At 46.7% G+C, this 25,134-nt stretch overlaps 1 protein-coding gene across 2 annotated transcripts in view; it reads right to left on the reverse strand.

Annotated features, from left to right (window-relative positions):
- The window catches only part of ARID5A (AT-rich interaction domain 5A), a 32,590-nt gene extending 8,714 nt beyond the window's left edge, over nt 1-23,876 (reverse strand). Inside the window, exons 1-5 of one of the 2 annotated variants that reach the window (XM_035117546.3) lie at nt 23,799-23,876; nt 14,233-14,390; nt 4,639-4,828; nt 3,938-3,990; nt 1,890-1,987 (exon numbers count right to left, since the gene is read on the reverse strand). In XM_035117546.3, coding sequence (XP_034973437.1) covers nt 1,890-1,987; nt 3,938-3,990; nt 4,639-4,828; nt 14,233-14,390; nt 23,799-23,802 — 503 coding nt within the window. In that variant the 5' untranslated portion in view covers nt 23,803-23,876. Of the gene's footprint in view, nt 1-1,889; nt 1,988-3,937; nt 3,991-4,638; nt 4,829-14,232; nt 14,391-15,711; nt 15,914-23,798 lie in introns of those variants that run through there. The other variant, XM_088671424.1, reaches the window with a different exon arrangement.
- Between the last annotated feature and the right edge of the window lie 1,258 nt (nt 23,877-25,134).

The following is a 25,134-nucleotide window of genomic DNA, read 5'->3' on the forward strand; positions in this document are numbered from 1 at the left end:
AGAAGACTGGTAACGGTGCTGGATTATGTCCACCCAGATAAAATGCCAAACCGTAATTCAAGAGCAACCCCCCAGGCTGAGACTGACACAACAAGGTATCTCGCCCCTGAAGATCTGGTCTGGGTGAGGAACTATTCACGAGGTCCGCGGTGGGTGGCCGGTGTGATCACCCGGGCTAGTGGACCTGTGTCCTATTATGTGACCTTGGAAAATGGGCAAGTTTGGAAGAGACATATAGATCAGCTGAGGCGCCGGGCGCTCAGCAGGGAGGAGTCAGATAATTCATCCCTGGCTAATGACGCACAGCTGCAAGACCAGAGTGAAGATGGTCCAGAGGTGCAGTCACCAGGGGCTTCAGCAAATGAACCAGGGTCTGCTAGTCCTCAGGATGACGAGGTACAGGTAGGGGACCCTGAGATGTCTGGGACTCCATCTGTTCCTGACGAAACCCCTATAGCAGCCCCTCCACCACAGGTAACACCCAATCCAGAACCTGCAACACCCGTTGGCAGGAGATCAAGTAGAAGTTGTAGGACCCCACAGTACCTGAGGGATTACGTCTGCTGTGCTCACTAGGGGGGGAGGGGTGTTGTGTATTGAGTCAAAGGATTTTATATCTGTATTATTATTGTCTGTATTTGCATTAGGATAAAGTTACTGCCTTTTGGTTCCAGAGGGTACAGCTACTATTGGTTCATTTAAGCTGCTGTATTTGGATCCTCTGTCTTATTGGTTCCCTCCAAAAGGCAGCACAGTGATTGCCTGATATTGTTCCCTCCAAAATGTATCCCTTCCTAGCTAGTCCCCTGTCCCTATAAATGTAGCCTTCCTGCCCTCACAGTCAGTCTTGTTCACTTTAATAAAGAGCTGTTACTAGAGAACTGTCTCCAGCATGTTTTGTCAAGAGAGCTGAAATCACAAACCCCACGTCACAACAATACATATGGAGCAAAACATGCTAAAGCATTGATAAGCCCAAGTTATGAGCTTTGACTAGGTATACTTTACTGCAGAGCCATGAATGGCTTTAAACTCAGCAGATCATGATCACACACCCCACCCACCCACCCCAGGGAGGAAGTATGCACCCTCGCCAGGGGGCAGCGAGCGGAGGGCAAAGGAGCCCCCTGCGCCTGGACAGCCCCTGCCACCAAAGTGAGACACCGGTGCAGGGCTGGCTCGGGGAGGGCAGTGTGAACAGCACACACACACACACCCAATGTGCCCGGGGCGGTCGCCCCAGAAGCCCCCCCATGCTATTCCCCTGGTGAGTTACATTTAAATAAAAGCAAGCACATCACCATGAGGTGCCTTTTGAAGATACCGAAGGAAGTGCAAAATAGTTCTGTTTATTAAACCAGAGGTTTTTGATTCTTAGAAGGAACTGGCATAGATACTTAGAAAGGAAGAGAAAGTGACCTTTTCCTCCCCTATTACTGAAACACACCAGAAGCAAAATAGTCCAAAAAATTAAAAGAGCACGAAACTAAGGTTCAAAACAAAATAAAATAAATCCTTCCAGTAGCACCTTAGAGACCAACTAAGTTTGTTATTGGTATGAGCTTTCATGTGCATGCACACTTCCTCAGACTACGGCAGACCAACCCGGCTACCTACCTGTAACTGAAATTAAAGTTGTGGATGATTGATCTGTTGACTTACTAATGTATTTTACTAAAGGCTTTGCTTATTTGCTGTTCAAGTGGGTGCAGCATTTAGATCCACTGTCTTGCCCGGGGAGCTGAAGTGGGGTCCTCCAAATGTCATGGCTGGACTACAACTCCCATCAGACCCAGCCAGCACAGTCCAGCAACATCTGGAGGGGTCCAGGGTGGCAAAGGCGAAAAGAGAAAAGAGAAGCAGCAGCAGCAGCAGCAGCAGTCCCATACCTCTCGTAATGCCTCCGTGTGCAAGTAGCAGCGCTGGTGCTCCCTGGGCTGCCCCCCAATATGTCATACACGTTCTTCCAAAGACGCCTGCCTGTGACCTACAATGGGAAGCAATCGAGTGAAGCCCCGAGGTGCCAAGAGGGGGTGAAGGGCAAGTTGGTACAGTATTACGAACACACAAACATTCACAATTCACAAGAAAAGATAAACCATCCCTTTGCGGGATGGGGGTAAGAAGAATGCCAGTTGCTGGGGAACACCATTTTGAGAGTGCTCCTGCCCTCCAGTCCTGCCATTGTGACCACAGGCTACAGGATGCTGGACTAAATGAGCATTTGATCTGATCCAGCGGGCAGCTTCTTCTTAGCCTCTCTCAGCTTCAAGATTCAAAAGGTAGTTTGCAATAATGAGGTTGCCCTAAAGAAGTTGCCCTAAATTACAGCAACAATAACAGGAATGGCATCTCACTAGCGCCCTATCTGCACTATGCACTTAAAGCAGTAAAAGAGGACCCCTGACCATTAGGTCCAGTCGTGACCGACTCTGGGGTTGCAACGCTCATCTCACATTATTGGCCGAGGGAGCTGGCTTAGCTGCTTCTGGCGAACCAGAGCAGCACACGGAAACGCTGTTTACCTTCCCGCCAGAGCAGTACCTATTTATCTGCTTGCACTTTGATGTGCTTTTGAACTGCTAGGTTGGCAGGAGCTGGGACCGAGCAACGGGAGCTCACCCCGTTGCGGGGATTCGAACCACCGACCTTCTGATCGGCAAGCCCTAGGCTCAGTGGTTTAACCCACAGCGCCACCTGGTACTATACCACTTTAAACAGTCATGGCTTCCCAGGAAGTGCAGTTTGCTAAGGGTGCTGCAGGGAGACCACAATCCCCCTCTCAGAGATGCCGTTCCCAGAATGGTTGAACAATCCATCCCTCTTCCCAGGGAACTCTGGGAATCTTAGCACCCTTAGCAAGCGACATTTCCCATGATTCTTTGGGGGGATTCTATGACTCTTTGAAGTGGTATGATAGTGTGTTAAATGTGTGCTGCAGCTGTTGCCTTGCTTGAGGTAAGGGTTTGTTTCGCAAACAATGTTTTTATTTGTGTTTGCAGAACTCCTCTGATTCCCCCCACCTCACACCCAACTCCTATGCTGGGCTTAAGAGTCCCCTTTTGCCCACCAGAGCTGGCTGGCCTCTCTCTCCCTCACCTACCCCCCCCCCTTGCTCTTCATACAGCTGTGAGCATCACTTTGCTGTGGAAAGGTAGTGTATAAACAAACTAAATCATTCAATCAATCAATCCACTGGAGATTTGGTTCAAACTTACAAGGTATCCCAAGCAAACAGGCTGTCAGTTATGTCCCCATCTCACCAAAAACTGGAATAATATTTTCATGGCAACAGTGTTAGTTGTAGTATGTATGTCCTTTCTTACTACTTACAGAAACTGGTAGCTGTTATATTTGTATGGTATATTGTATGGTGATAATACAGTGGTACCTCGGTTTACAAACTTAATCCGTTCCAAAAGTCCATTCTTAAACCAAAGCCGTTCTTAAACCGAGGCGCGCTTTCCCTAATGAGGCCTCCCGCTGCCGGTGCCCTTCCACTGTTCAGATTCCGTTCATGGGGCGAGGTAAAGTTCGCAAACCGAAACACTACTTCCGGTTTTGCGGAGTTCGTATACCAAATAGTTCATAAACAGGGCTGTTCTTAAACCGAGGTACCACTGTAAACCAATATGAAAATAGTGTTTTTTAGCTTTATGTTCTGTTGCTTGCTGCTATGGGCATGTTTAGTACAACCATGGGACACAAATAAGGCACCCAAGGCACTGTATAGATAGAGCAGCCTTAGCTAATCTGCTACGACTTGCCTCAATAATAATTATAAATTTATTTATACCACGGGCTTTTTCCTTGTCAGAATCAAGGCAGCTTACAGATAAAAACAACTGCTAAAAACATTTTAGAAACCAATCATTAAAAGCATTGATAGAATTAAAATGATAGATAGATGATGGATAGATTCGTAATTTCTTCTTACCAGTTCGTAGGCTCCCAGCTTTTCCACAACTTTGTAGATCTTAAACAGGTTAACTAGAAACAAACATATCCGGGAATCAGCATAGCGAGAGATAACAACAGACTGCAGTTCCTTAGAAGTGCAGAAAACCTCCTTCCTGAAGATCAAAGGTTTCATTTAAGCAAGCCTCTAGTCCTCATGGCTGCAAAGTTGTGCTTGAAAGGTTGAGCCTAATGAAATTAAAGGGTCTGATCACTTATTACATGGGCTTTTAAACAAATGAACCAAGGCACAGGGAGGGGAGGTTAAAAAATGAAACACACCACACAGAGAGCAATTAGCACTCGAACCAATATGAGGTGGTTTTGGGTTTTTTTAAAAAAATAATCATTGACACATGGGGTGGTGGGGGTTACCAAGACCAAGGGCTGGAGTGGAAAGGCTTAAACCTCCCCCATGCCTGGTTTTTTAGTTTATTTTTTAGAACCGCTACATTATGTTAGCATTTGCCCCTCCTCCAGCTTCAGAGGGACCATGTTCAAATTCCAGTGGCTGAGGGTTCCTTGGACCTTCCTAAGGCACCAGAAGAATCGGAATAATACATGCCTTTTTTTTTAAGGCAAGATAAAATTATGGAAATATCTGCAGAAGTGTGGAGAACTGAATTTGACACCGGAAAATGGGGAACGGAGGGAAACAGAAATGGACGGCAAGGGACGTACTCTGTTTGAAGCCGAGGTGAGGCACCCTCTCGATGGGCGTGTGGCGGTCCTTCATGAACTTGTAGAGGCTGACAAGGAAAGCTTGCTCCTCTTCCTTCTCGCTGCTGGGCACCTGCTCATCTCCAGAGTCCTCTGCTGGGCTCTTCTCACCCGTTTCCAAAGCCTCATCTGCCTTGGTTTCAGGAGACCCCTGAGGTGTGAAGACAACATACAAATCTAAGCATTCACCAACTGCAATGGAGAAATCAAGGAGGAAGAGGAGGAGGAGGAGGAGCACAAGACCAGCAAAGACCCAGAGAGCTGATTGTGATTCTTTTTGTTGTATTTTTATCCTTTATTACATTTATGCTCCACCGTTTCTCCAAGGACCTCAAGGTGGTGTACATGCTGTGCAGAAGAAATATTTCATGTTCCGCTCCCCCTCCAAAAAACAATTTGCCATCCATTCATGAGAAAAGGAATTGATCTTGGAAATTACCAATGGGGGAAGAATATTGATGACCTTTTTATGACTTGGGTGCAAGGCTTTCACCATGTTTAGTTTACTTCTGAGGCGGCATGAGGGTCCTTTCTTCATTCCACAAATCACCTCATAAGTGGTCTATACAGTGGTGCCTCGCTAGACGAATTTAATTCATTCCCCGAGTCGCTTCGTATAGCGAAAAATTCATTTTGTGAAGCGGCTCCCATAGGAATGCATTGAAGTGCGGTTTCCCATAGGGTGCCTCGCAAGACAAGGAAAAAATTCGTCTTGCGAGGCACCCTATGGGATGAAAAAAAATCCGTCTTGCGAAGCGTGCCATAGGAAACTTCGTCTTGCAAGTCTCCATTGAAATCGCAAAACGCATTCGTCTTGCGAAAAATTTGTCTTGCAGGGCATTTGTTTTGCGAGGTTCCACTGTACTCTGAAGCCTTCCCAGGTGCCCATGTGGGGAAGCATCATGACGGAACCCCTCTCACGTGGCTTGTTCAGATCAGGAAGTATGAGCAGCTGGGGAGGCCGCAGGTATCTAGAGAATTGTTCACTGGAAAGATAACACGCCAACCCTTTTCCATACATTGAAAGCACTATGGACTGGCCTGCCCATTGAGGCAGAGGGAAGCAGGTGGCAGAATCCTTCGGGGAAGTGTCCCCACAGGCACTCCACCCACCACCACCATGTCAGCCCAGAAAGTAAGGCTGTGGGGCAGGGGGGGTCAGCACCCTCCCAATTTCGCCTCAGGCAGAAAAACAGGATGGGCCACCCCTGACTATGACACCACTGTAAACAGTTATAACCCACAGAATTCTGGGAGCTGAAGTTTGTTAAGGGTGCTGAGAGTTGTTAGGAGAGCATGATTCCCCACACAGAGTGACAATTCCCAGAGTTCCCTGGGAAGAGCGACAGATTGTTAAGCCAGTCTGGGAATGGTATCTCGTTCAGAGTGGCATCGCAGTGCTATAGCTGCATGGTGTGAATCTGGTCTATGACAGAGTAAGAGCAAAACCCCGTGCCCAACAGAATTCTACCGAGCCCTGAGAACGAAATAGGAAAATGGAAGTTTATTTTCACAGGGGAAATAAACTTCTGCACAGCACTGACTGGCAGCACCTCTGCAGGGTTTCAGGGGCCTACCTGGAGACAGAAGCTCTTAGAAATCCTCAAAGATCATCATGCAAAAATAATACTATATGCTGCCCTTTAGTTGTGCGGAATTTCATCTGCTGAGTGACTCTGTCTTGGCCCGGCCTGCCTCTAAGTCAGCCTTTGCCAACCTGATGCCCTCTAAGCATATTGGAGTACAACTCCCATCAGCCCCAGCCGGCACAGGCAGATGGGAGCTGTAGTCTAAAACATCTGGAAGGCCCCAGATTGGGGAAAAAACTGCTTTAACTGTTGGGCAGCACGACCCTTGGCTCCCAGATGAGAACTCAAAATGCAGCCACAAGGTTGCCTGGATTTCCATTCCCAGCCTATTGTGATTTTGCTGTCTATACTTTAAACCAGCTTCTAATTTAAAAAAGCAGGCGGGGGGGGGTGTCTTCTTATGGGGCCAAAATCATTAGTTCTTGAAGAAACAGAAAACAGATGGGACTCTGTTTTGGTTTTGAACAGCTGCATAAGCCAGAGCTCTGGAACTCGTGACCTGCAACCCCGGACTCACTTAGCAGGGGAAGGGAATAACAAGGAGCCTGTTTTCCCGAGAGACAGCAGAAAGGGCTGCAGCAGAAGCTGAACCAAGTCCACAAGCAGCGCTCCCTTCTCGCTCCACCTCCAGGGCATGCAGACTATCTTGCCTCCTGGTGAAGGGCCAGGGGCAACTTGCTTTGCACGCAGAAGGCCCCCAGCCTCTCCAGGTAGGGCTGCTGGGGAAAGACCCTTGCCTTGCATGAAACCCCAGAGAGCTGCTGCCAGTCAGGTCAATACTGAGCTAAATGGAACAGTAGAAGGCAGCATCCTATGTTCCACGATCACAGACTTCAGAGCTGGGGAAAAATAAGAGTTAGTGGCTGCGCAAATTGCAGGAAGCACCTCCGTGGCCCAAAACATGGTGCCACAAATAAGTAAAGCTGCAAGGTGGCTTGGGGGAGAGAGAAAGAGGAAGCCTGCTAAATCCCAATTCTCCGCTGAAACAACGTCTTTACTTGACACCTAACCCTATCTTTCGGGGCATAAACCCTCTCAAGGTAGCTTACAAAGAGAGGGGAAACAATAAAACATAGGAAGATTTAGAATGCACTTAAAACCACCCCGACTAAATAAACACCTGTATATAAAAAGGACCCAGCTGTGCTCCCTTACTAGCTTGCATAAAAAGCCAATTAAATGCAGAGTGAAATGAAAACAGCTTTCCAGGTCTGCTTGAGGGCAGCTTACTAAAGAGGTCAGGTGTACTGTCAAGCTCAGCCTTAGCGCTGATGTTATTTCGATATTGTTTTCATTGTTGGGTTTCTGGGACACCTCCAGGGTTTTAAAACAAAGGGGGTGGGTGAGAAATAGCCACATAATCTTTCTTCAAACAAACCTTCTGCTTGCAAGGCAGAGCTACGGCGTGTGCCATGGAAATGCCAGAATGCTTACACAGATTGGAGCGGGCTCATTCCCCCCGCCCCACTTTCCGCACACAAAGCGCGGCTGTTCAATCCCATCAAGAGCTGTTTTTGTGGTCGGAGGCAATTTATTAGCTCCGAAGAGTCACCAGCTTGTTCAGCTGAGAGAGAGAGAGAGAGAGAGAGAGAGAGAGAGAGAGAGAGAGAGAGAGAGATGCCGAGTGTATTATATGCCTGGGATTGGGCAGGCTGCCAACTTGGTCAGAGTGCTGGGATGTGTGAGAACACAAGGGACTGTTTCCAGGAAAACAGAACGGCACAAATTCTCACTCCCACACACCCTCCCGCCCTCGGCTCAAAAAGCATTTCTTGCATTTTGTTTTCTTGGTTTTTTTGTTCTAAATTTTCCGGAGTTATAAAACTTGTTGCTATTTTTGGTCAAGGCAGCTGCTCGGCACTCAACACTTCTGCTCCTTTCTATTCTTTTCCCCGCTCACGATAGACATGTTATTTTAGCTGTGGGGCTATTTATGGGGCTGCTTCTTTTTTCAAATGAATCTAATTTTGAACTGGACAGAGAGCCAAGCTGACGGTGTTTGCAAAATGTTCTCCCCCCCATACACACACAAAGTGGTGGGTGCAGGGCTACCTAGATCCTGTCTAAAGGAAATTTAGAGTCTACAAGTCGGCAGAGATTGTGACATTTAGGAAGGGTTGCCTGCATTCAAGCTGAAGATAGAGCACTGTATCTTTGCATGGGCCACTCCCCACCCCCACCCTCAATATTGCAGGTAACATGATACAAGCATGCTTTTCCCTACAGTGTGCACATTCATTCCACCATCATATCCAGTCAAACAGGTGTTCCGGGCATTCATATAGTTTCCAAAACCTGTTGGATTGGCGATTATGCAGGACAAAAGAAACGTGTTCGTGTTTGTGTGCGGCAAATATCCCTGCACCATGCTTACTTTACACTCTTGTAAAATTATTGTCCGTCTCTAGCCTTACTTTACCTGGCATTATGCACCATGCTAATCAATTGCACTCCAGGTCAGTCACACAGAGGACAAAAGTGTTGAACTGGACCCAACTGCTGCTCATGGATGAAATTCACTGGGTAGCCCTAAGTCAGTCTGTCTGTCTGTCTGTCTGTCTGTCTGTCTCTCTCTCTCTCTCACACACACACACACACACATGTATGGAAGGCAATACAGTGGTACCTCGGTTTATGAACACAATTGATTCCGGAAGTCTGTTCATAAACTGAAGCGTTCATAAACTGAAGCGAACTTTCCCATTGAAAGTAATGGAAAGTGGATTAATCTGTTCCAGACAGTCCGTGGAGTACTTGAACTGAAGCGTTCATAAACTGAAGCGAACTTTCCCATTGAAAGTAATGGAAAGTGGATTAATCCGTTCCAGACGGGTCCGCAGAGTACTCAACCTGAAGCGTACTTAACCCGAAGCATGGGTGTAATTGGTTCCAGAAGTCTGTTCATAAACTGAAGCGTTCATAAACTGAAGCGAACTTTCCCATTGAAAGTAATGGAAAGTGAATTAATCTGTTCCAGATAGGTCCGCGGCGTTCGTAAACCGAAAATTCATAAACCGAGGTGTTCATAAACCGAGGTTCCACTGTATGCAAGTGTGATGAGACAGATGGACCTATATTCTGAGCTATAAAAAAGGTCAGCCCTCATCTGCCCCATTCCAAAGTGGTCCAAATTCTGCACAATGTATTTCGTGCAAAAATTATTTTCAGAGATTGAAGGGGAAGAAAAGGCTACCCCACCACCACTCAACTACTTCTTAGCAACAGAGAGCTCATTTCAGAAGTTCACACAGGTTTCTTCTCCCCAACATTTACGACACTTGCATTTTCAGTTTCTCTCTTTTGACGCTAAACCTTCTGGTTTCGAAATTCTGACGTTCTCCTCCATTTCTTGTTTAAACCCCGCCCACAACACTAGGCAAAAGTGAGCTACTCAACTGCCAACACTGAAGAGTGGGGGGGGGGGTGGAGAGAAAGAGGTAGATGAACCCCCAAACTTACTAGGGGTTGCAGACTCCAAGTTGCTTTGAACTATTATGTTTTGGGTTGACAGGCCAAGATATTAGCATGCATTTGCTGCCTTCCACCCTTTGCATGAGCCATAATTTTAACCAGGAAGTTGCTAATGAACTATAGTTTCCTATTTCATCCAAACTAGGAAACAAAGGGCTACCCGTCCTTGGTTTAAGATCCTGCCTTGTTCCAAAGCTAGCAACCCATCATTTGCTTGTTTCTATGAAACAGTAAACTATGGTCAATAAAATATTTCCTGCTTTAAATACAACTTGCATGAAGGGCAAAGTGTGTGTTCATTTCTTGGCTTGTGAAACCAAAATAATGGTAACCCAAACCAACTCAGTGAGTCAGCAACCTATAGTACGACTGGGGGCGTATTAAGCCAAGATATGATCCTCTAAACCAGCTCTCCATCAACTCAATTCAACTTCCAAGTCACTCCATAAAGAGGTCAAAAAAATCAAAAGGGAGTTCAGTAGAAGACCCAAGACAAGCGATCAGAGACACACTTCCAAAATGAAGCTGCCAGTTTGCTTGTTGGGGTGTGTGTGTGTGTGTGGAATAAACCCCAAAATACATGTAACACCTCTGTGGAGACATTGACAACCATGATCTGCTAACTGGGAGTTGGCTTCAACATATGCATTGCTCTCCCTTCCCTTTCAAGCCTAAACTATAGTTCACTGATACATCTGCACCAATGCTAACTGTGGGTGATGCTAATCAGGATTCCTATCTTACCTGAGGTTTACAAACCCTGGTCAAGATAGCAGCTTTGGTGGGAATCAACAACAGTTTGCAGATCTACAGTGGTACCTCGGTTTATGAACACAATTGGTTCCGGAAGTCTGTTCATAAACTGAAGCATTCATAAACTGAAGCGAACTTTCCCATTGAAAGTAATGGAAAGTGGATTAATCTGTTCCAGACGGTCCGCAGAGTACTTAAACTGAAGCGTTCATAAACTGAAGCGAACTTTCCCATTGAAAGTAATGGAAAGTGGATTAATCCGTTCCAGACGGGTCCGCGGAGTACTCAACCTGAAGCGTACTTAACCCGAAGCATGGGTGTAATTGGTTCCGGAAGTCTGTTCATAAACTGAAGCGTTCATAAACTGAAGCGAACTTTCCCATTGAAAGTAATGGAAAGTGAATTAATCTGTTCCATATGGGTCCGCAGCGTTCGTAAACCGAAAATTCATAAACCGAGGTGTTCATAAACAGAGGTTCCACTGTATTGCAAAACTGGTCCATGCAAACATGGGAAGAAATTGGGGGGGGGGTGGCTCCCCATTTTTGCATATTGATTTGAAGGAAGCCAGCATTTCTGGGCCAATCGTAACTTTTTGCCAATTCAGGAGGTCAGTGTTCTGAATGGGTCACATCCTGACTTCAGGTAGATGGCACTAGTGGTGCTGCCATCATTTTTATATCTTCACACAAACACCCCAGCAGCCTTTCTGAGCTTCTGTCAAAGACACGACATAAGAATTGTAGGGGCAGAAATAGAAAAGGCATCATTGGCAAGTCAGCACCAGGCACTCCAAGAATCCAAATTCCAATCATGCTTGGAAGGATTGTCTTGAGGTGCAGATTTTTAATCAGAGCTCCTGGGTCCTAACACCCATCATTTTTATATGATTCTACAGAACCTTTCATTTTGCACCCCTTGTAACAAAACTTTTCCATTTTTAAGTGATAAGCAATCTACCTGTTTCACTGAGCCTATAAGAGGAGGGGTCAACCTGAAGCACCCCAAGAAGGAAAGATTTTGTTCTCTATCTTATTCAAAGCTGAAACAAAATATAGACAAGATTCTAAGGAATATCTCAGATTTAAGCTGGCATGTGCAAGTTGGGAATTTTGGAAAGTCCCTTTCTTTTTTTCTTTGCTCCAATTCCACTTTTATTGCTTAAATTACAAGTACTACAGTTACACACCATTCCATTTAAAGCCCAGGGAAGCGGGTGGCGCTGTGGTCTAAACCACTGAGACTCTTGGGCTTGCCAATCAGAAGGTCGGCAGTTCGACTCCCCACAATGGAGTGAGCTCCTGTTGCTCTGTCCCAGCTCCTGCCAACCTAGCAGTTCGAAAGCACGCCAGTGCAAGTACAGTGGTACCTTGGGTTAAGAACTTAATTCATTCTGGAGGTCCGTTCTTAACCTGAAACTGTTCTTAACCCAAGGTACCACTTTAGCTAATGGGGCCTTCTGTTGCTGCCGCACCACTGCCATGCGATTTCTGTTCTCATCCTGAAATAAAGTTCTTAACCCGAGGTACTACTTCTGGGTTAGCGGAGTCTGTAACCTGCGGAGTCTGTAACCTGGAGCGTCTGTAACCCGAGGTACCACTGTAGATAAATAGGTACTGCTGTGGCAGGAAGGTAAACAGTGTTTCCATGCACTCTGGTTTCTGTCACGGTGTTCTATTGTGCCAGAAGCAGTTTAGTCATGCTGCCCACATGACCCGGAAAGCTGTCTGTGGACAAACACTGGCTCCCTCGGCCTGAAAGCGAGATGAGCGCTGCAACCCCATAGTCGCCCTTGACTGGACTTAACCATCCAGGGGTCCTTTACCTTTACCTTTTATTCCATTTAAAGAAGAAAGCCTCTGGGTGATATTACATAAAACCATGGATTGCTTTGATGTTGGAACCTGAGCCTGTTTGTTTAGGACTGACAAACTAGCACTTGAAACCAGAGTTTGAACTTGATTTTCAAACCAAATTCAGCTAACTGGGGTTCGCAGCTATGTCTGAATTTACAGACCACTGACAAACCACATTCTGGGCCACTGCTCCAGTTCAAGATGTGAGTGCAGAACACATGGAAAAAACGAAACAGACAAGCAGGTCTAATCCGCTGTATGCTTGTACATCTGGGAGATCAAAGTATGGTTAACCCAAACCATGGTTTCACAAAATCCAGCCTCTATATTGTGTCTCCTCACTCAATTCTTTCAAAGCCCACAGAGTCTTTGCTTACTATTTTAGTCCTTGTCCCAAAACAAAATGAAGCCTAAACACCTGAATCATGGCCACTGGTCCCATCACCTCCTGGCAAATAGAAGGGGAAGAAATGGAGGCAGTGAGAGATTTTACTTTCTTGGGCTCCTTGATCACTGCAGATGGTGACAGCAGTCACGAAATTAAAAGACGCCTGCTTCTTGGGAGAAAAGCAATGACAAACCTAGACAGCATCTTAAAAAGCAGAGACACCACCTTGCCGACAAAGGTCCGTATAGTTAAAGCTATGGTTTTCCCAGTAGTGATGTATGGAAGTGAGAGCTGGACCATAAAGAAGGCTGATAGCCAAGGAATTGATGCTTTTGAATTATGGTGCTGGAGGAGACTCTTGAGAGTCCCATGGACTGCAAGAAGATCAAACCTATCCATTCTTAAGGAAATCAGCCCTGAGTGCTCACTGGAAGGACAGATCCTGAAGCTGCGGCTCCAATACTTTGGCCACCTCATGAGAAGAGAAGACTCCCTGGAAAAGACCCTGATGTTGGGAAAGATGGAGGGCACTAGGAGAAGGGGACGACAGAGGACGAGATGGTTGGACAGTGTTCTCGAAGCTACGAACATGAGTCTGGCCAAACTGTGGGAGGCAGTGCAAGACAGGAGTGCCTGGCGTGCTATGGTCCATGGGGTCACGAAGAGTCGGACACGACTAAACGACTAAACAACAACAACAAACAAACACCTGAAATTTAGAGCAAGTGTGACAGAGTTAAGCTGCATCTAGTACCGGTATTATGAAGATAAGCCTAAACAAGTCTTCTATGCCTTCCTGCAGTTTGTTATAATATCCAACACTGGACAAACTGTGGTTAATCCAACCTATGATTTGTTGAAACAAGCCAACTTCAAATGGTAGGTTATGAAACTAGCTTGTTTCAACAAACCATAGGTAAGAGTTTATGTTTTGGCTGGAACACTAAACAATGGTTAATCTAGAATGGAAGCAGAGGCTTTCTACCTCCCATTTACAGCCAAGCCGGAGGTGTGTAAGCGTAAGGCTTGCTGAGGCTTTTCCTTGTGTGAGTGCTGCCTAAGAGTGTTCGATCTAGACCAGGAAAAGGCAGATTCAAAGCCCCAACCAACCACTAAGCTCATTGGGTGATGCTGGACCAATCACTAATCTTTCTCCCAGAACTTGTCATGTCTCTGTCATGTCTGCTGTTGAAAATTTAGGTTGCAGGCTAAATTTAGGTTGTATGTTTAGTATATCATGGCCATTCATGGCACCCGTTAAATAATTAAACACATCCAAATCTAGAGTTATGCCCATGCCAGCAAGTTGTCTTCCAGGTGTTTTGGACTACCACTCCCATCAGCCCCAGCTCTGGAGGGCTACAGGTTGGCAAAAGGTTGGTCTAGCTGTGATTTGCAAAGGCCAAGATCTAAAGGTTTTGAAAGAATATCACCACAGATGTGTTAGGATTCAATTCTTGGCTTTTGTGATGCGATTATTATTACAATTTTCACTCACCACTTCTTCCAGCTTCTCTGGAGAGTTTTGATGCTGCTCTTCAGCACCAGGACTGCCCACTGCGGTCTCTTCTGCCAGGCACAGCACCAGAGCATTCTGGGATTCACCCTCAGCCATGGGACTGGTCTTCTTTTTCCGCTTGCCTTTAAGGCTGGGTGCTGCAACAAGGGAGAAGAGTTGAGAAGCCATTCAGAACCCAAGACCCAAGTCCCATTCCCCTCAAATCAAGAGAGCTTGAGTGACAGGGACCCCTGCCCTAAATCCCAGCAATATCCAAACCCACCTCAGGAAGACCAAGGAGGAAACACTCCCTGGAGACATTTGAGGCAGAGGAGACGGGGCTGGGATCTTTTAGCCACAGGCCTACTGCCTACAGCCACCTGCTCCTATGGAGTAGGGGCAAAGTTCAGAGGCGCTTCATATGAAGGCAAAATCAGATTTGATACTGGAATCTCGGATCAGTCAGCAGACGTGAATCTCGGATCAGTCAGCAGACGTGAAACAGCACTGCCCAAAATGTAGAGGAGCAACCTCCAGTCAGCATTTGGCCACCTGCTGCCTTTTCTCCTCCGCCACCAACTTAGCCAGTCACCATAAGGCCACATTCACTCCATACATTTAAGTGCTATGCTACCAATTTACACCGCCATGGCCTCCTCAGAAGCATCCTGGAAAGTGCCATCTGCTCAGGGCGCTGAGAGTTGCTAGGAGGCCCCTATTTTCCTCACAGAGGTACAATTCCCAGAGTCTCCAAGAAAGAGGGATGAAGCCACTTTGAGAACTATTGCTCTGTGAGGGGAAACCCTCATCACCCTTAACAAACTGCAGCTCCCATAACCCCTTGGGGAAACCATGGCTATTTAAAGTGGAATTGTACTGCTTAAAACGTATGGTACAAATGTGGTCTAAATCTCAACCTATGTGGCCCATGGATTAGCTCTCTCCAGCTCCAGCTCTGCCTCAACAGCACCCAGAATTTATGACTCCTCCATGGCCTGCCTTCTGACAAGAAATTCTGGGCAGGAGACAGCGATGCTTGGCTCTAAGGAGGGGCCCCAGCTGAGACTCCGCTGCCCTGGCAACGGGAGTGGTTTTCTTAGAAGAGATGTCTTCTTTGACGCATGCAACTCAATGGTTTCCTGCTTGGAGGTGCAACTGCACAGGAGAGCAAGTGTGAATACGGCAGACAGGCAAGACTACAGAGTTTCCACTTTCGCTTTCAAGGTGGTTTCCTGAATGGTTGTGAGCCTTGCCCCCACCAGCCACATCCTTCCCTCCTAGACGCTAGTCAACCAACTGCCACAAGCAAGCCCTCCAAAGTCCACTCTCAATGCAAAAACCGCCTCCTTTTTGCATGTGGAGATGCAGGGAGCCTCTCGCGCAGTCAGGGGTTTACTGAATATGCCCATCATTTCCAACTGACAGTGCAGCTGAGGGAGGGTGAAGCCAAGATGGGCTACTGGCAGCAAAACAACTCACCTGATACTTGGGAAAGTGAAAAAGCCTCACTCTTGAAGCTTTCATCCAAGTCAGGGAATACTGTGTCACCTTTTTGGCCGCATGCTCTAACCATTTTATGTTAATCTGTGCCTCTCCTGCCAAAATGATTAAAATGGAGCAAGAGTAAAATGAGTGTCCACAAATATTTGAACCTTTTATGACTCACTTTACACCAAAGCGATTTACAGGATAAAAGATTTGCAAAAATTTACATAATTAAAGAACTATCAAAAACTACATACCGTAATTAAAAGTGACGATTCAGAAATACTAGTTAAGAAAGCATTTTTAGGAAGGCACCTTATACAGAGTAAGACCAGCAACCCCTCCAGCTCCACATTGTCTACAATGACTGGCAGTGGCTCTCCAGGTTTCAGACAGTGGACAGTGGAGATGCCAAAGATTGAACCTTCTGCATGCAAAGCAGATGATGCTCTAAGCACTGAGTTACAATCCTTCCCTTATCCATTTACCAAAGCCTTATTACCACAAAGTCAACAGAATGCTCTCAAAAATTCACCTGTCTTCACTTTCACCATTCAACATGAAGTTCAGAAACAGAGAGAATTTTTACCTCAAAATTCAAGGGTTTTCAGACTTTTTGGTATCTTGTCTGGTTTCTGGCAAGTGCCAACTGTCAACTGCTAAATCACACTGAACGTTATCAGTCAAATATTACCGCCTGCCAACACTCAAAACCACTGTTTCATTACTGCCAAATGCCAAGCAAGAAACAGTGAAATCAAAATATTGCCACATGTCAAAACAACTATTGAATACTCAGTGAATATTAAACATCCAGGGAGTATCTGGAGAACATTCGGTACCTAAAAATCACAGAGGACAGAATCTGGTTCAGATCTCATCAGAACCACTCTCTCTCTCTGTGGCCTGAGGTGACCCACACTCCGTGATCCTGAGCTTTCCATCTGCAATACAGTGGCAATTCTGACAGACTTATTGTAAGATTTCCTGCGGTAATATTTCTGAGGGACTCTGGACACTCAAAGCTTGTCCATCATTCTCTCTCACTAGCCAAAACAAAGCAGCACTTGGCAATATTTTGGGAAGTCTTCTGCATCCTTGGCCAGCCTTAACTTTACTTGAATCCTGTCCAAGAAAACCAAACTGGTGTTTCTTTCAGAGAGCATCCCAGGGAGAATGGAGGTTATGGTGGCTTCCCAGGAACAAGCAACTTCCAGCTGATGATGGCAAACGTCATCATTTGGTAGAGCTGCATCAGGGCTTTTTGTGGAAGGTTTTGACGTAGAAACATATACTACATATATACTACTTGCATACAGTCATCAGGAATGGTAACTCACAGAGATGATGATGATGATACTTATATGCCACCCATCTGAGTTGTCCCAGCCACTCCAGGTGGCTCCCAACAAAAGAATAAAAACACAGTAAGATAACAATTAGAAACTTCCCTGTCCAGGGCTGCCTTCACATCTCTTCTAAAAGTCCTACAGCTCTTTATCGGCTTGACATCTGATGGGAGGGCGTTGCACACAGTGGGCACATAAGCAAGGCCCTGCACCCACATATTTACAATCTTCCCAGGTGGAGAAAAGGCCCATTTCTAAAAAGAGGCAAAGCAGACAGGGGCGGGGGTGGAAAGAGGCTGGGGGTGACAAATGTTTTATCCACCTCACTCCACCACCCATATTTCTGGCCACTTTTGTCCCTTTGACAAACATTTCACCTTTCTATGCAAGCCAACTGCACACTATTCACCACATGTCAATGGGGGGGGGGCAAGGGGGAGACTACAATGGGGTGCAGAAGGCTTTAATCACTCCAAATGTGCCAAATTCAGATACACAAAGCTCTCTCCCCACACCAAATTGAGATTTGGCTTTTGTGACGAGTTTTGCTGTTTTATTTTTCTACATTCTTTGCTATCTATTTGGAAAATGTAACCTCTTTTTTATTCATTCCTATTTCATGTTTTATTTTTATGTATGTTGTCTCCACACCTGGGAAGCCATTTCTCCTTTGCCTCTGTTGACCTACCTGTGGTCATCTATGTAAAAACCTTCTCAGTTTTGGAAAACTTTAATCCGCATCAGTGACTGGGCTCCTAGCACATGACACTGCAATAGCTGTTTAAGAAATCAACAAAAAGTACTTTGGACACACAAAACTCCAAACCCAGGAGCAAGAGGAAGAGGCAGGCTGCTCTCTCTCTCTCTCTCTCTCTCTCTCTCTCTCTCTCTCTCTCTCTCTCTCTCGCCCTCTCCCTCTCTCTCTCTCTCTCTCTCTCTCTCTCCCTCTCCCTCTCTCTCTCTGGAGGAAAACAGAAGGCTAAGAGTTTTGAGCCCTTTCCAGTCCTCTGCCCCCTCATCCATTTCCAGCTCATGTTTGCTAACACAGTTTGTATGTTACCCTCCCTCTCATACCCCCTGCAGGAGTCAGTGAGCTCACCCCAAACACTCACATACTGTACAATTGGGGGGGGGGAGCGAGAAAGAAGAAGAAAATTATAAAAAGGAGGGGGGAAGCTTTCCAGTTTAATGTTCTCTGGAAATGAGATCATAGCCCATGGCAGCCAAAACAAGTCCAGCTTCTGAGAGGATTACTGGACATGATGACAACTTTGGGAAACAAAAAAAGAAAAAGGAAAAAAGGAAAGGGTGGGGAGAGAGAAACCAGCTTAGCCCCCTTTAAGCTTTCATGAGGAATTAAAGGAGGCATGGGGAGGTGGGACTGGTAACACACACACCCCCTAACTCAGTGCCATAGCTGCCAAGTTATCCCTTATTTTAAGGGATTTTCCCTTATGCTGAATAGGCTTCCTCGCGAGAAAAGGGAAAACTTGGCAGCTATGCTCAGTGCCAAGGTGAACATCTTTTATGAAAAATGTGGACGGGGGCAGGGCAGGGGGAGTAAAATACCCATGAAACCCAAACAAGTTAAATTGGAAGCAGAGTTGAAGGCTTAGACAGGAGGAAGGAAACAACACAGGATGGTCCCATTTCTCTCCTCTGCACCCCCCCCCCACAAATGCCCATCATTCACTTCAGAAAACATAGTCTGGTTTGGAGTGGGGCTTTTTGGGGGGGGGTGCTATCTAATAATGTTTGGTTGGTATTGGGAACGAAAGCCAAAACCAGCTGATTTTCTTCCACCTGCTACCTCCAATATGATTTATCTAGAAAAGTCACCTGAACCCCCTTGCCACCATTTAAGGGTTTTTTGGGGGGGGGGGCAAGTGGTGAATTGGCTGCTTCTGCTGCAAAATCATGTGCCGTCCCTGAACACGCCAGGCTCCTGTTCATGAGACAGCCCACTCCCAAGCTCTTGCAAACCCAAGAGAGCAACGTCCATGCAAGTGGGAATAGCAAAGCACTTGCTGCAGAAAGCCAGCCCTCCACTTCATATGGTTTATGACCTCGTGTGAATTGGAAGAGAAGGAGAGGGAACTGATCTTTCTGCCCAAATCCCCCCACCTAAAATGGTTTTAAATCTAAACCCGCAGCTCTGCATTTCAGTTTCCTTTGACAGTCGTAAAAACACCTGTTTCTTCAATTCCCTCCCGGCCCCCACCATACAAAACAGCTGCTTGTGGGACCCTGTGTGGCTTAAATAAAAACAATTGTTTTCCATCCACAGTTGTGGAATTGACGCATGGATGGTAGAGGGGTGCACACCAGCTCCACAGTCTGTAACCTCAGCAGAGAGAGAGACAAAGAGAGGGAGAGGAATGCGCTGACCTCAACCCAATTATTTGTCCTTCCATCTGGGGCAGATTTAAGGCTTTTGAAGTGAGGTGCTTCATCCCAGTGCATGCCCCAAGTGGGGTAGTAGCAATCAAGCCCATTTTAGAGATGAGGAAACAGAATAAGGAAGTAAAATAATGTCATGCGGGAGGGGGGGGTCAGGATGGTGTCCTCCCTTCCAGAAATACTGAAGGGGAATTAATTACTTTGTCAAACAATGGCAGGTTAATTTATGGAACTCTCTGCCACAAGTCATAAGACTTGCTCACATAGGTCACACACACACACACACACAATATGGAATAGACTTCGGGTTGTAACCAATGGTAGTCCTGCTCAGAGCAGACCCTCTGAAGTTGATAAGACATGTCTAACTTGGGTTTGTTCCTTTCAATTGGTGTACTTTGAGTAGAACTTAGTTGGATACAATCCATGGGGGCCACGTCAATGGCTCATAACAACAAAGACCAATGGAACCTCCATCTTCAGGGCCACTCTACCTTTGGCTACCAGATGCCAGAGACCAACAACATGGGGAGGCCAGTCTCTTGAGGCCCTGCTGATGGGCCTCCCAGAGGCATCAGGTTGGCTGAGTAAGAAACAGAATGATGGGTTCAATCAGGCATAGGCAACCTTGGCTCTCCAGATGTTTTGGAACTACACCTCCCATGATCCCTAGCTAACAGGGCCAGTGGTCAGGGATCATGGGAGTTGTAGTTCCAAAACATCTGGAGAGCCAAGGTTGCCTACGCTTGAATGGACCTTTGGCCTGATCCAGCCATGGCAAATCTTATAAAGGAAGTTGCCCAAGGAGAGATCTCAGAACAGCCATTTCAGAGCTGCTATTTGCAGCCTCTTTCCAGAGAAAGCAACTTAAAAAAACAACAATCCAGCAATACAAACCTCAAACACAATGACAAAACATCAGGGAATGAATGGGGAAATAAGATTGTCAGTGCCAGTAAGTTAAAAAAAAACACAGTTAAAGAGAAGAACCACAGATCAGTTTCAAAACTTCAGGGTGAATCATAGAAATCAGACGCAGCTTAAAGGCTGTGAGCTCATCATGTTTGTTGTTCTCAGAGTTGGAGGAGCAAGAAGGAGGAGTGGTCTCTGTAGAGCAGGGGTGGGGAAACTGTAGCCCTCCACAGAATCACAGAATTGTAGAGCTGGAAGGGACTCTGAGGATCATCTAGTCCAACCCCCGGCAACACAGGAATCCATGACAGATGGCATCCAACTCTGCTTGAAACCTCCAATGATGGAGAGCCCACGACCTCCCAAGGGAGACCGTTCCACTGTCAGAAAGTTCTTTCTGATGTTTCGTCGGAATCTCCAGAGCAGGAGAAAACAAGCTTGCTCCATCTTCCATGTGACAGCCCTTGAGATATTTTGTTTAACTCCAGTTCACCACTGACCAGGCTAACTGGGGCTGATGAGACCAGAAATGTGTGGAAGGCCATGGGTTCCCCAGCACTGCTCCAGAATATAGACCCCTGTCCCACCCTAGAAACACATGAAGCGGACTTGGACTGAATTGGACAACTGGTCCATCCAGCTCAGTGTTGTCCACACTGACCAGCAGCTGCTCTCCAGGGCGTCAGGCACAGCAAGGGTATTCCCCCCCCCCAGCCCTACCTGGAGATGCTTTGGGGGACAACCTGGGAGCTTCTGCATCTCCACCACTGAACAACGTCCCTTTCACAATGTTATCTGGCCTCCTACCAAAATTTAATCAAAGTATAGCTTTTAAGAGAGCAGCATTAATCACTGTTTCGCTCGTAAGGAAGTGAAGCAACGAGACCGTCAGTCTGCATTTCATCTCAACGGCATTGTGACACGCAGCCTGAGAAGGCAGAAGACCAGCAGGCCACACCATCTCCAGAGGGAATATCCCGCGAAGCACATTGATCTCTCAGCATCACCAACCAATGACCTCATTCTATGTGTGGGATTTTCCATATAGCATGTGGAAGATCAGGGAACTTTGGAATAACCAGCTGTGGATCTCTTGCATAACATGTAGGTTGGCCCCAAGCATCCACACCTGTGTGGCCCATAATATGCCCAGCGCCAGGAGAGAGATGTGATTCCACAGGAGCACAGAAAAACCAAAGAAAGTGGTAGTGGGTCCAGAAACCAGCAGCACACTCCCTTTTAGAAGAATAAATAAATGTGCCCACGCCAGCTCCCAAGGCTGCAGCAATATCCTTGAAAGCATGCGGACCACTGCTTCCGACTTCTCACGAGGAATATTTTCAGTGGTTGGAGGTGGGACTTCAGAGCATTTGTCCCTCCCAAGAAGAACAGATTATGCCAATGAGAAACAAAAAGTTAGAATAAAATTATGCAAAAGTAAGAGAGAAGATCCGCGAACGCGCTCCGCTTGTGGGATTTTATACAGGCTGCAGAATTCAGTTATTCTCAGTGCAGGATTTGGAATGGATGAATGTAACAGTTGAAAATGGGGGTGGGGAAACTGCTGGCCTTCCAGATGTTTTGCCAGACCCCACACTTCCAATTGCCTCTGACCACTGGACAAGCCGGCTGGGACTGATGGGAGTGAAAAGTTCAACAGCATCTGGCCTAAAGGAAGTGGAGCGCATGTGAACAAGGGTGATTTCTTAAAGAATACACAACTGCAACATCATTCTGAACTGGAAGAGCTGAGGCGGCGCTGGCATTTCAGAATTCCCTGGCTCCTGGTCAGCACTTGCTTTGCCAATGATGCCAGTATGCGGTTTTATTTTGCGGTGATTTATATCTCTCTTTCTCACAGGGTCAACGAGTTCTTCCACTCCTGGGTATGGCAAGCAGCCAATGAAAGAAAGGAGGCTCAGTCCTTCCACAAGCAGATGCACTATTCATTCAATAAAAAAAAATGTTCTTGGGAAAATGAGAAAGGTCAACAACCTAGAAAAACATCTCTGGGCTGATGCGGAAGCAGCAGCCGAAAGCCGTTAGCATCTTCAAAGAATGTAGATCAAGCCACTTTCAGGAAATGACAGAGTACAATACACCCAGGACTGCGTGCACACACTTCATTCAATATATCACATATTCTTTTAACTCTTTAGGGACCGTGAGATTGGCAGGGCAGGAGTGTGGCGGGACAGGGAGGCCTCTTCTGGGAATACGGGGGAGGGGGGGGTGGCTTTTGCTCACAGCTGACACAATAAATTAGCTGAGAACAGCAAGAGATTTAAAACCACAACAGGAAAAGGAATGACCAAATATGAGACGGCAGTGCTGAAATTGACTAAATTTGAAGGGGGGGGAGGGTGAGAAGAGAACTGAAATCAAAATTACCAGAAAGTCCAGGAAGGACTTTAAAAAATCCGCGGAGGGGGGGTGGTAGGTGGAAATCTCCTTATAAGTACTGGGAAAACACACAAGAAAACTTCAGACAAAGTTTATGCTGGGTTTCTTTTTTTAAGGATCCAATCACGTGGACGTCGTTGGCACGCACCATGTTCCGAATACCAAGTGTGTGGCTGTGGCGGAGCGGGGGGAGCTTGTTTTGTTTTAACAGCAAACTAAGACGATTTCCAACAAGAAAACTGGCTGGCTCGGCAGAACGCCTTCCCCCGGCCTCCCGCAACGCGCCCTCTGTTCTTTCCTCCACCTGCTCAGAAATGCAAACTCAGTGACTTTTGCAACTTAATCGCCGCCAATTATTATATGCTGAGCCGCGCAAAACGGGGAAGAGGATTTGCATAGAGACCGGTCCGATAGTTCTCCTGAGCAGAAAAATAACAGTCGCACATCGCTTAGACCCCCCCGCCCCGCCCCAAAGCGGAAACAACAGAAAACAACCCGTCCCTAAGAATAAGGCAAGCTCCGCCCGCTACCCCTTCCTCACTTTCCCTAGGGGTAAAAGTCGGGTCTTCGCGGATAAACGGGATTCAGGAGAATTTTCCCATGCGGGTCAAAGAAAGGAAGCCTCTGACGGGAAGCGGCTTCGTTTTATTGCAACCTATACTCGCTAGAAACAACTATCCGGAAACAACTAATTGTTATAATTGATCTCCGAGGAGGGAAAATGCGTGTTCCCCCCACTACAAACACCCAAAGTTTTCCCACCTCCACACTGATCAGAAGTCTCCACTCCAGCGTAGGTTCTTAAATGCAAACAAGACTTTAAATAAGAGCAGGGGGTCAAAACGTACCCTCCCCTATTGCCCCCCATCCCTCACTTCCCCGGCGATCGCTTCTCCGCCAGCGAAAAGGAAGCGCCTCCGAACAAGTTGCTAGTCCTCAGCGCGCCCCAGCCGCCCGCGTCCCAACGCAGCGCCCGGCTCCGACCTCGATCCCGCCCGGCATCGCTCGCCCGCTCACCCATCGCCCGGAGCGCAGATCCTCCCCGGCTCCGCACCCGCCGCAGCTACCATGTGATGCTGAGTCCGCACCACAACTGATCCAGCAGCGCTTTCCCTCCGCGATACGGTACTCGCCGGGCGCCTCATCCTGCGCGCTGATAGGGCGGCGCCGAGCGCCCGCCTCAGGCGATTAGGGAGAAGGGCCGTCACTCAGGAGAAAGAGACCCGCCTGCTCGGTCCTAGTGGATTCTGGGAAGTGTGGTTCTGAGAGAAGAAAACTTATGCACCATTAATTTAAAAAAGGCGCTTATTGTGGTGTCTTTCAATCATTCCCAGTGGGATAGCCATCCTTGTTTGCTATGTTGAAAGTAACAACCTTCCCTCGGATCCAGGTGTGCTCTGGATGCTTCAGTTGACATCTTGGGACTGCTGGGAGTTGTCCGAATCATCTGGAGGGCATCTGGCTGGGAATGGCTGCTTAGGGGTACTGAGTATCCAGGTCGAGAAAAGCCACAATAGAGATGGCAGAAGAATCCCTCACAGAGTCATTGGGGATGAGGGTAGTCCAGCACCTCTGGCGAGCACCAGGGTTTGCCCCACCCACCCTGTTTTAAAGGCAGGCCCCTCTGACATTGGCACAGCATCCTTGCCTCCAGAAGTCCAGGGCTGGCTCAGATCATGGCAGATCAGCACTTGCTGCCTTCACTGGCGGGAGACTTGTGGCCTCAAATGAGTGGTCAGCGATCAAATAAAGATTCTTATTAATATTATTATTGCAGATTTGTTTCCCTGCCCATCCTTCACTATATGCTCTCAAGGTGGGTTACAGCAATGTAAAAATACAATATTAGAATCCATTGAAACAACTGGCAAAAGAATAATAAATGCAACTGCAAGCGCATTCTGAACACCTTCAGAAATAGTATCTTGCTCATCCTTACAACAGCCCTATAAGGTAGGCAGTAAGTAACTTGCACATTTTATTCTGTCAATCTGTCAGTTTATAACCCTGTCCTTTGTCAAACAGCTCCAGGACTGGTTACATGCAAATAGGAAATAGTACATACAAAATACCAGTTAGGTGAAAATTTATAAAAGCAAGAATAAACAGCAACTGATCGCAACATAGAACCACTGCATTCTAGCTCTGGGCAATCAGGTGCATCATCGCCAAGGTAAACAGTGTTGGCACCAGATGCACCTCAGAGGAGAGAGCATTGCTATCCTGTAAGAAGGACCTCATCCCTTGTTGATTTTCACACACAAGCAAGTCAACACAGTTGAAAGCATCCCCTTGGGAGACCAAAAATGTTCTGGATTTTACAATGATGAACTTCTAAAATCAATTGCAGAAC

The sequence above is a fragment of the Zootoca vivipara genome, chromosome 6, assembly GCF_965207765.1.
Source record: "Zootoca vivipara chromosome 6, rZooViv2.hap1.1, whole genome shotgun sequence".
Classification (NCBI taxonomy): Eukaryota; Metazoa; Chordata; class Lepidosauria; order Squamata; family Lacertidae; genus Zootoca; species Zootoca vivipara.